We start from the raw sequence: 12,772 nt of genomic DNA on the forward strand, positions 1-12,772 counted from the left end.
TTATGTATATATATGTATTATGCATTTCATGTCAGTATCCCCCAGAGGCACTCAGATGTTACAGGTTGTATCTCCTCTATCTCTCTTTACGTTACTGACATGAAATGCATAATACTGCCTTACATACTCGGTACTTTATTCGTACTGACNCGGCACGGTAGAGTAAAGTAGATACATATATAATGCATGCTGGACTCATGGAGTCACGTTCTAAACCTTTTGGAGTGACATAAGGTCATTGCACCATCGATTAACATTATGGACATCATACCATCAATATGAACTTCACTAGGACTCAAGGATCATATATACTTTCTTGGAATAACTTTGTAAGGAAAGAATAACATGGACAACCTTAGTTGCTAGGAGTAGATTCATTATGAAATAGCGTATCTTTTATGTTCGTTTCACTTTAGATCATGCCAAAAGAATGAAGGAAGAGCCTTAACATACCTTAAACATGTTGAGTCCTTAATACCTTCTAAGCAACTCTTCAAACAAGTCAACTCGATCTATCATAGCATAAGGAGATTCAAAATCAGTGTTGAGCAAAGGCTAAGTCTGTAACTTAAGCTAGTAGCTCGTCTACGTAAATTCGGGCAGCATCTCCCTTGTAACAAGGGCCTCCTCCAATACCATATACCAACAACAACAGCCAGGGAAGTCCAGCAACCTTATACAGCGGCAACAACTTGGAATTTCATCCAAATACAGCCCACAACAATCCTCAATGACAACACAACCTCAAAGAGGTGTTGTTATTCACTAGAACTAAGTTTTGATGTTGAAATATGGTGTAATCACTTTGGAATCACTTCAAACCCTTGTGGAATCTGTTTAGAAGGGTTAGGAGAAGTTTGGAGACAAAGTTGAGTTGAAAATAAGTGAAAAATAGGCGTCCAAATCGTTTATAAATTGAAGTAGGTCAACCACCGCCTAAGCGGGTCCCATTGGGAGCTGCTTGCGCGGTCTCGCGAGAACACGAATATCTCTCTACTCCGATGTCGTATTGACGAGCGGTTTAATGCGTTGGAAATTAGACTCGTAGATCTTCAATTTGATATGTAGATCATCCATTGATTCCAAGTATATTGGGAGAAAAGTGCATCTACATTTGACCTAAATTTCAGCACATTATGAATGCAACTTGTGATGACCTTTGCTAACTTTTGTTCCATAACTCGTTTGACTTAAAAACATAACACACGACTATCATACAACTACAATAACTCATAAATTAACCTCCTCATCATGTTAATCACCCTAGTCTCACCCCAAAATAATATGTTATAACATTCCAAACTTGTCGATTTTTGACGAAACTTATTTTCTTCAATTCGTTTAGCGACTAAGCTTTCCAACCCTTTTGGTTCTTGTTATTCATGATCTTAAATATTTGTAACCTCCAAGGTAACATGATTAACTTACTTTATTTGCTTCCAAATATAATCTCATTTTCGAGCTTACATCAATGACTTACGACGTACTCTCACGTATGAAAACTTGGGGTGTAACAAGCAACTAGAATGCACTCAAGCTAATATGGTGCATGATCCTTTCAACCAATTGCTGATAGAACAGGAAAAGCATGCCATGCATGAATTGGAGAAATGGAGTTTAATAGAGGAGAGAATATTGAGGCAGAAGTCAAGAGTGACATGGATTGACTATGGTGACTCAAATTCGAAGTACTTCTTTGCACAGTTGAAGATTAGAGCAAGCAAGAATAATATAACTGTTGTGTATAATGAGTCAGGAATGAAGGTTACTGATCCAACTGCTGTGGAACAAGAATTCACAAACTTCTTCACTCAACTAATGGGGAAGGCTACGGGGCTAAAACCATGCCCAAATACAAGTTATATTAAAGCAGGAGATTGCTTGAACTTACAGCAACAGCAGGAACTGATAAAGGAGATCACACATGAGGAAGTGGATGAAGCTGTGAGAGATATGCCAAATGACAAAGCTCCTGGGGTTGATGGCTACCCTATAGAGCTCTTTACAAAGCACTGGATGATAGTGAGGCAAGACATATATGAAGCTGTATCCTTGTTCTTCCAAAATGGTAAAATGAAACCAGCATGGAATTGTACAGCTATCACTCTGATTCCTAAAGTCCCAGCACCAACAACAGTTAAAGACTACAGGCCTATTGCTTACTGCACTACCTTGTACAAAATTATTGCAAAGATCCTGACAAAAAGACTTAAAAAAGTTATTGAGGTGATCATTGGCAAGTCACAGTCTGCCTTTATAGAAGGAAGGAGCATTATAGATAACATCTTGTTTAGCCATGAACTTTTTAAAGGCTATACCAGGAAAGGTCTTTCCCCTAGGTGTGTCCTTAAGGTGGATTTAAGAAAGGCTTATGACTCATTGGACTGGCATTTCTTAGATACATGTTCACTGACTTGGGATTTCCACAGAAATTCATCCACTGGGTAATGGAGTGTGTGTCAACTGTGCCCTACTCTTTAATGCTTAATGGTGGCCTTACAAAGCCATTCAAAGCCTAGAGAGGAATCAGGCAAGGTGATCCAATGTCACCTTACCTATTTGTCATAGCAATGGAATACTTCCAAAGGGAGATGAACCAACTAGCCACCTTAAAGCAGTTTAAATATCACCCAAGATGCAAAAAACTAGGGGTGACACATATTTGCTTTGCTGATGATTTGCTCATGTTCTGTAGGGCAGATATAAATTCAGTAAAAATAATGCAGGAAGCATTCTACAGGTTTTCTGCTGCATCTGGATTGCAGGCAAATACAGACAAAAGCTCAATGTATATAGCTAGTGTTCCACAGCATATCAAGGAGCTGCTACTTGAGAGTACATGATTCAATGAAGGGTCTATTCCATTTAAATACCTGGGGGTGCCACTGTCTGTTAAGAAGTTGAATATACACCAATGTTTGCCACTGGTGGAGAAGATCACTGAAAGAGTTAACTGCTGGTCTTCCAGGATTCTATCCTACTCTGGAAGATTGCAGCTTATCAAATCTGTACTATTTGGCATTCAAACATATTGGGCACAAATTTTCTTATTGCCTAAGAAGATTATAAAGATGATTGAGACTATTTGCAGAACTTTTCTTTGGACTGGATCAAATACCACTTCAAGAAAAGCATTGATAGCTTGGGACAAGATTTGTCAACCAAAAACTGCAGGAGGGCTGAACATCAACAATATGAGGGTATGGAATAAAGCTGCAATTATCAAACAACTATGGGCTTTGGCAATGAAGAAGGATGCCTTATGGATTAAATGGAAACACAGCTACTATATCAAGAACAAAGACGTTGCAGAAATGAACACACCTAGGATAGCCGCTTAGGTGATTAGGAAAATCATAGAGGCAAAGAAAGAAGTGATACAGATGAACTCAATGCATGGGAGTGTCATATCAACTTTGGCAGACTTGGTGAAACAGGGCAGGTTCCAAATTCAAAAGGCCTATGTCCAGTTAATGCCTCAGCATCCCAAAGTTAGCTGGAAAAGCATTCATCTACACACACAGATTCATCTACGGTTCAAATTTTACATATGGCTGGCCATTCATCAGAGAATAGCAACTGTGGACACACTTCTCAAGTTTGGGATTCAAGTACCACCTGATTGTGTATTCTGTGCAGGTACTATGGAAACATTGGACCATTTGTACTTTGAATGCCCACACACTAGATTATTATGGGATAGAATACTGAAATGGCCGGGAACTACAAGAATAATTGAAAGTTGGCAGGATGAGATAGCATGGATCAACAGTATAGCCAAAGGGAAGAATGGAAAAGCAGAAATCACTACAGCAGCATTTGCTATGGTAGTATACTGTATTTGGCGAGAAAGAAACTCCATCAGATTTCAAAAGCGTCGCTACATGGTGGATGAGACATGCAAGGAGATAGCTCTACATATGCACATACAGGGGAGATCAAAGATCAAATGGCAACAAGCTTTACAAAATGTAAATAGTTATCCTTAGGCATAAATTGTTGATTTTTACTTTCTGTTCTTTAGTAAAATCCCTGTAATAGTATTAGAATTAGGAGATTGATGGTCAGCACCAATCTGGTTTTGCAAAGACAATTTTTTTCTGAAATGAAATGCTAGTTTTATCGGTAAAAAAAAATGTGACAGAAAACATAATTGGGCCCCACTCGCTTTATCTTCACACTTCACTCTCTCTTTTTCTTTTTTCTTTTTTTATTTTTTTTTTCATTTTTTCGTTTGCCCTCAGCTATCATTGGTCCGCCAAATGACTCTTTTACCCTTTAATAAATGCAACATGTAGCACATAGGATGCATCAAGATGGTCTGTTATTTTGGGTACACCTGTCCTAGACGGACCCAACCCCTGTGTTGAGTCCCCTAAGTCAAATGCATGTGATGCAACAAATGCTCCTACTAGGGATCCGGCATGGGGCTGAGTTATTCTAGGTTTAACACCTGTGTTTATTTGTTCTAGACCTGGCTTACCCGAGCGCACAGCTCGAGCCGGGGGGAGGGGGAGGCAGCGTACCGGGAATACAGAAGCTTAACCGGCTTTGCAACTTGTCCGAACCTCGTTCTAAAATGGGATAAGACTCTGGACAGAAGAGAAGTCACACGAAGTGCACCTTTCTCCATGATTTAGAAGACTCAGAGAGAGGAAGGGTTTCGTAGCAGTTTATATACAGTTCACAGAATATCAAAGCGGTAAAAGCAACACTTAGCACATTAGGCCCAAACATGTAACAAAATAAGATAAAGCCAACTATAAAAATTCATCTAAGCTCGAATTCATGAACCCTGAACCAGAGATTCTGGGTTCTTATCCCCAGCAGAGTCGCCAGAGCTATCACACCTCCTTTTTCCTACACCCCCGAAAAGGGGTATAAGGGAGTTTTTTCAATTAATGGACAATCGAAACGGGATTATTTTTATGAAATTCAGAGTCCCCACTTGGGATTATTTATGGTGTCCCAAGTCACCGGTTAAATCCTGAATCGAGGAAAGATTGACTCTGTTTTACAGTCCGCGAACACAGAAATCCGGGTAAGGAATTCTGTTAACCCGGGAGAAGGTGTTAGGCATTCCCGAGTTCCGTGGTTCTAGCACGGTCGCTCAACTGTTATAATTGACCTATTATCTGATTTTAAAATACTTTTAAACCTACGTGCATTTTTACTTTAAACCGCTTTTGATTATTTTAAGGAAGATTTCAACGTCGTGTAAAACATGTCTTAGGACCGCGCCACATGAAACGCACCCGCAATCCGAGACACATTTTATTCAACATTGTTGAGATTTGGATTTGGGTCACATGAAATGCACACCCGAGTTTAGGGAAGTTAATTTATTAAAATAACGCGCCTAAAGCAACTACGCGTTTTTATCTTTGCGAAGGCCACGGAAAATTTGCTAAATGGCACGCCTCGAATTCTAAGGATTTTTAAAGAAATAATTTAAATGAGGGCCATACATTTTTAGATTTTGTTTGGCATGGCATGCCTCAATTCAAATTTTAAGGAGAATTCAAGCTACATTTGGAGGGCCATAAACTATTTGTGTCATTTTATATGGCTCACCCCCAGCAATTAAAGTGGATCACATTTAAATAATAAAAAAAACTAAGAAGTTCAGATTTAAATCAAATTAGATTCTGCATACATAGTTATGAGCAGCCTATGCAATTACTATATCGCCCAAAATTTTGAAAAGGAATTGCTCCCGAACTCAGGCAACATTAGCCAGGCAATTAAGGGAATTGGGCTCGAGGTAAATCCCAAAACGAGACTGGATCAGCTAAGAGGCTTCATACGTCACTGGACCAATGAGAAAGGCCCAACTGCGGGATTCATGGCCATTACTTGAAACAAATTACGTTCTTCATGAAAAACCTTAAGGCTAAACAAGTACTGACCACTTTTGCCAATCTTAAACGGATATGAAATGTATTTTTAATACCAAATCACATTATATAACAGAGATGCCATACATGATGTTACAAAGCTTACCTACAGTTTGTTTCACCATTTAAAGTATAATAGCATTCATGACCTCTAACCAAAATATCGACGTGACTTCAAAATGAAATTACTAACATGGATTCAACATCAAAAATGTAAAAGGGAACGCGACATTGAACCCAGCCCATCCTCAACAGGATTTCGGAAGAATGCAATTGCTAACATAGACTTAACCTTGACCAATTCCAAACATGGGATCCAAGACAATTAATAGACTAATTCCATGAAACCTTTAACATTAAACATCACAGTTTTTTTTACTAGCATGCATACACCGATTTGCATATACTGATGTACTAAGAGTAGTCCAATCAATCCTCATGAACTGTATTCCTGTGCTCTCCAGGTGGGCGCCTAACTGCTGAACTTGAATTGTATTCCCGTGCTCTCCAGGTGGGCGCCTGATTGCTGAACTTGAATTGTATTCCTGTGCTCTCCAGGTGGGCGCCTGACTGCTGAACTTGAATTATATTCCCGTGCTCTTCAGGTGGGCGCCTGATTGCTGAACTTGAATTGTATTCCCGTGCTCTCCAGGTGGGTGCCTGATTGCTGAACATGAATTGTATTCCCGTGCTCTCCAGGTGGGCGCCTAACTGCTGAACTTGAACTGTATTCCCGTGCTTTCCAGGTGGGCGCCTGACTGCTGAACTTGAATTGTATTCCCGTGCTCTCCAGGTGGGCTCCTGACTGCTGAACTTGAACTGTATTCCCGTGCTCTCCAGGTGGGCGCCTGATTTCAACAAAATAGACAAAACAAAGAAAATTTTCTGCCCCAGTTTGGTAGCTGGGCACATATGTGAGTGTAAAACTGAATCACGTTACTAGATATCAATAAGAATTTTAAAAGCTAAACCCCAATGACAGTTTTAAAGCTAAAAATATATCTTCTAAAGGTATGACTTCCGCTAAATCTTGTTATCTAATGAAAATCATTAAAGCTAGGTCTCATTATTCAGGATGGTCCTAAAACTCCTGCTTGAATCCTATCTCAAACATGCAAACTTTGGAACCAACTTATATTCCTTTGGGGTACATTTATACTATATTTTGCTACTCATGATTGTTTTGAATTTTAGACTAGGTCCCATTTCCAAGAGGGTCCTGAGAATTTACGGTCAAACCTGTATGGTGCCTGCTTTTCCTTACGGAGGTTTTCTCCGAAACAAATGAAATTTTATGCCCCTGTTTCAATCAAAGAAAAATTTTGTCAGTTTAAAAATATGGTGGTTGGTTTGTGGCCTTGACTTTGAGGGCGATTGCTCCTTCATTTCCCATGATCGCTTTGATTTCCATTCGAAGACCTTGCTTGTTTATTGACTAACCACTTTCTCTGTCATCAGTATGACTGAAAATACCTTTTCTCTGTTCAGACCCAATACCCTCTATATGTTGCATTGCTCATAAACCGACATTTACCAAACCTTTGTGTTTCTCATGCACTCCAAAGCATATTAACTGTTACCAACTCAGTGCGCATGTTGTTCTTTCCTGATTTAAATCACTGGCCTTGGCCTTGAGGTCTATTGCTCCATCGCTTGCCATGATAACATTGATTTCTGCTTGGAAGATCTTGCTTGTCACTAGTTTACCACCCTTTTTTGTCAATCTTATCACAGAAAATAACTTTGATCCGCTCACCCTAACCCTTCTTCTGTTGCATCGTCCATGAATTGATATATACCAAACCTTTGTATTTCACACGAATCCCAAAGCATGTTGATTGTTAAAGACTCAGTGCGCTTGCTGTTCTTTCCTGACTTATGCCACTTTGATGTGCTAGCCAGATCTCGTTTTGTGCAATTGGAAAGCTGGTGGCAAATTTGAAGTCACTTCTCACTTGTTCTGACCAAAGAGACTCAGGAAGAGGGAATAAACAAGACAAAAGGAACATAGTAAAGGAAAAAGGAAAGAAATTATTCCTAACAAGAAAACTACAAAGTAGAAACCTATCAGATGTGGATACCAACTCTATTGACCATGACATGCACTTGTGGCCTATTCTGTTAAGCAAGTCTGATGTCCAACTCTTGTTGTACCTTTTCGGCGTGAAACTGTCACGACCCCAGTTCGCCCTCCGTGAACATGTCGCGACGGCACCTAGTCCCTACGACTAGGTAAGCCTAACAATGCGGAAGATAAACCATAATTGCGGAAGAAAGTAAAATAAAACTGAACTGGTAAAATAAACGGTGTTTAAGGTGCCGCTCGACACATACCACAACAATTCTCGAAGCTAACAAAACTCCCAAAACCCGGAAACTCACAAATCACAAGCTAAGGGATACACAAGAGGCTCTGACTCAACAATTTCTATACAAAGGAGAAAATACTGAAGGAGCTATACTTATTACAGAAAACTGGAAAGGGACTCCTCGGTCTGCGGACGTAGCACATATACCTCGAAGTCTCTACCGATACGCCACCTTCCAAGGCTGACAGAACTGAGTGGGGGTACCTGTATATGCACAACAAAAATGTGCAGAAGAGTACCATGAGCACACCATGGCGGTGCCCAGTAAGTATCAAGACTAACCTCGGTGGAGTAGTGACGAGGAACAGTCAAGACACCTACCGGTCAAATCAACAGTATAATCATAGGAATAATGGAAACAATATATAAATGTGTAAAGACTGCATGAATGACCAAGAATGCTACAATTCAAAATAAGGGAAAAAGTGCAACAAGTAATGACGAGAATATAATAAATGATGATACGACCTGATGGCAGAGTCACAATCCGAATCCTAAGGTCATAACACAACAAGGGGAAAACAAGTCAAATACTCATATCCTACAATGATGTTCACATAAGGTCTTATTCAACCCGTTCAACAATTTTACCAAGTTTCGGACAAACCATAACTCACGAGAACCCAGCATCTGAAATCTAACACTTGGCATCCTGTGCCCCATCAATCTTACGGTCATGCTGACAACTCACTGGCTAACTAGGGCCACTCTAACGTATAAAATGGATAAACGAGGGCGTACCTCCACCCTTAGCAAAATCAGGAGGAATTCACCTTTAATAGGAGTGTTCAACTACGTGTATGCTCGTGCAAGTGTTTCTAACAAGATTTCTACCAACTAGTAAACATGAAAAGGAGAACGGACCGCACGTACGATGTTTCCTCACAACTTCCAAGCGATAAAGTTCATACAGGTAAGCAACCGACAATCACAGTATTAAACAAATAGGAATGCCTCCACAGGCCGTCACAATTCTTTACAATCAACCCCTGACATAGCCCACCTTATTCTGCCACGCGTGCAAATAATAATATAATAGGCACCGCCTTATTTCGCCACACGTGAATCACAATGTCCCCACCTTATTCCGCCACATGCGCAACCCACATATAAGAATATAACATATCCCGCCATATTACGCCGCACGTGCAAAACATCAATAGCAACAATAACACGGCAAAGACCTCGTGCAACCCTTCAACAACAACCGCACGGCAGAGACCTCGTGCATCACAGTATTAACGACCGCACGACAGAAACCTCGTGCATCATAGTCTCAAGTACCACACAACAAATGGCAATATATACAGGAACAAAGCAAGAGAATCAACTCAGGTATTTCCGTTCACCAAAAGACGGTACAACTAACTCATAAGGAACAACCGTAACAGAGAAATACTAAGCGCAATAAGAACGACTCAACAAGGGAGAAATAATATGAAACAACGACTCCATAATACTCAGCTCAACAACAAGGAAGTTAACATGAATCAAATAATTACAATTAAGGAAATATCGACTAAACATAGGATATCTAACTTCTTTCCAATTAAGACTAATTAATTACACGAGAGATAGAAATAATGCTTTTCAAATAAAGACAAGCAGTTAGGAATGATAATGTGACTATAGAAGGGTAAATGTCTACAGTTAAAAAAGTGAAAGACAATTAGGCAATAAGAATAACCAAAAAAAGGCAAATAAATTCCAAGTAAGTCATGTAGAGGTGAAACTGATAACAGGGAACTCAATCGTATCAAGAACAACCTCATATTCGGTGATTACAAGGATCTAAGAACCTAAAAGGGGCAATTTTCCACAAATAAATCCGAGCACACACTCGTCACCTCGCGTACAAGGAATACAATCAACAAAGAAGACTCAAATCCTAAGGGGAAGTCCCCCACTCAAGGTTAGGCAAGATACTTACCTCGAACCGGCTAAAATCAACTAGCAACCACGTTCTTGCCACGAGTACTCCACTCCAAATGGCCCAAATCTATTCAATTAAATCACACATTGTAAATAACATCTCAAGCAACTGATTCTACTATTTAATTCAAAGCTAAAGCGCCGAATTAGGCAAAATGACAAAAACGCTCCTCAGGCCCACGTGGTCCAAACCCGAGGTTCGAACCGAAATCCGGTTACCCATTCCCCCACGAACCCAAATATATGATTTGTTTTGAAATTGGACCTCAAATTGAGGTCCAAATCCCCAATTTTAGAAAAACCTAGGTTCTACCCCAAACCCCCAATTTCACCCATGAAATTCATTAATTTTAAGTGGAAAACATATTAAATGATGTAAATGATTGAAAGAATTAAGTAAAAATCGACTTACAAATGATTTGGAAGAATTTTTGTCCTTGAAAATTCACCTATGGGGTTTGGGTCTTGAAAGAATGGGTGGAAATTCGACTAAGTATGAATTTGCTGAGTCTCTGATGTTGCATTTGCGAACCATAAGGTCGCATTTGCGAAACCTTCCTTTGCATTTGCGAGATTAAATATCGCATTTGCGATAGCTTCAGGCCTGGCACATTCTCGCATTTGCGAGCTGACCTTCGCAATTGCGAAGCCTGCAAAACAGTTATAGCTGCAATTTTTCCAAGGTTGAAAAAAGCACTCCGACACCTATCCAAAACTCACCCGAGCACTCGGGGCTCCAAACCAAACATGCAGACAACCCCAAAAACATCCAACGGACTTACTCGCGCGATCAAATCGCCAAATTAACATCATAAACATCGAATCAAGCCTCAAAACTCATGATTTCATCCAATTTCTTCATAAAATATCAAATTTCCATTTTAAGTCCAAAACACGTCAAACGACGTCCGTTTTCAACAAAGCTATACAGGAAGCGCTTAAACCATATTTAATACTTGTAGCGGGCGCCGAAACCAAAATACGGGCCCGATACCATAGTCATCTAATCAAATTTCATTTCCAAATTCCTTAATTATTTCCGGAAAACAATGTCACACAAAAATTCATTTCATGGACTTGGGACCTCGGAATTTGATTCCGGGCATACGCCCAAGTCCCATATTTTCGTACGGACCCTCCGGGATCGTGAAATCACGGGTCCGGGTCCGTTTACCCAAAATGTTGACCGAAGTCAAATTTATTCAATTTAATATCAAAATTTAGCATTTTTCTCACAGAATTCATATTTAAGCTTTCCAGCTACGCGCCCGAACTACGCACGCAAATCGAGGCAACCCTAGATGAGGTTTTCAAGGCGTCGGGAGTACAGAATGGGAAAGAAACAAGTGATGACCCCCCTTTGGGTCGTGACATCCTCCACCACTAAAACAACCATTCTTCCTCGAACGGACAAAAGAAAGAAGTACCTGAGTCGGGAAAAAGGTGAGGATAACGACTCCGCATATCAGACTTGGAATCCCAACAGACACCGATATCACTAAAAATGCACTTCAACCAAAACATATGAAATTTCTTTCAAAATACTACTTTCCAAATCAACTCTGAACTTCCTGAAACTTAATTCCGACCACGCGTACAAGTCACAATACCTGGAATGAAGCTGTTCATGGCCTCAGACTGCTGAACAATGTGTTAGAGCTCAAAACGACCGGTCGGGTCGTTACAGAAACTGGGCTTCAATGCTCCGATTATCCAATCCAATTCATGATCCTTATTCGACTCGTAGTGCCCGAAGGGTTTTCACCATCAAGTCTCTCTCATTTTGTTCTCTCTCTCAACTCACCGTCGCCTTATGATGCGCGTGAAGTTTTTCACCAATAAGACTCTCTCATTTTGATTTCTCTCAACTTTCATCGCCTTACGGTGCCCGTGGGGGTTTTCACCAATAAGACTCTCTCATTTTTGTTTTCCTTGTTTGGACCGGAGTGTTGCCCCTGATATGATTCACCTCCACTTGCTCGCCTTGGCATCTCACGAAGACTGATCGAAAGGTCTTTATCTGGACCGTAATGTGGGCTTTTGGATGGGGTTAGAAAGAAAGGGTATCAAAAAGGCTCAAAATAATTCGAATGGGTTCAAAATTACAACTTTCGGAATCAAATCTCTTACACAACCACAACTTCTGCCCCGGTTTCTTTGCCTGGGGACTTTTGGATTTTTATTTTTATGGGACCGAACCGTGAGGCTGCCTACGTATCCTTAAAAGGAATCAGGTAGAACGTAGTTCCTGTCATAGAAATTACATTGTTGCTGTGATTTTTCTTTTCTTTTTCTTCCTCTTTCTCTTCTTTTCTTTTCTTTCTTCCTTTTCTCTTTGTTGTTTTGTTGTTTTTTCTTTTTCTTTTTCTTCTTTTTTTTCATTTTTTTTCTCTATCTTTTCATTCTTTTTCTTTTCTCTTTTTCCTTTACTTATCTTTCACGCTTGTGTTTCTGATTTTTGCTACTGATTCCGAAAGAAGGGTATGAAAGAAAATAAATAAGGCTCAAAGGGGTAATGAAGGATAAGGTGTTTAGATAGCAGAACAAAATGCCTTCATCATTCCAATTTTCAAA

At 39.9% G+C, this 12,772-nt stretch overlaps 1 protein-coding gene across 1 annotated transcript; it reads left to right on the plus strand.

Moving 5' to 3' along the window:
- The first annotated feature begins 3,383 nt into the window (after positions 1-3,383).
- LOC109212868 lies at positions 3,384-3,989 on the plus strand. Its single transcript, XM_019376565.1, has one exon. It carries the CDS (start codon positions 3,384-3,386, stop codon positions 3,987-3,989), a length of 606 nt encoding a protein of 201 aa, XP_019232110.1.
- The last annotated feature ends 8,783 nt before the right edge of the window (positions 3,990-12,772 follow it).

The sequence above is a fragment of the Nicotiana attenuata genome, unplaced genomic scaffold, assembly GCF_001879085.1.
Source record: "Nicotiana attenuata strain UT unplaced genomic scaffold, NIATTr2, whole genome shotgun sequence".
Lineage (NCBI taxonomy): Eukaryota > Viridiplantae > Streptophyta > Magnoliopsida > Solanales > Solanaceae > Nicotiana > Nicotiana attenuata.

What these genes read in the sequence shown, in the direction of transcription:
- LOC109212868 (XM_019376565.1), top strand. Translation starts at nt 3,384, where the DNA reads ATGAACTCAATGCATGGGAGTGTCATATCAACTTTGGCAGACTTGGTG.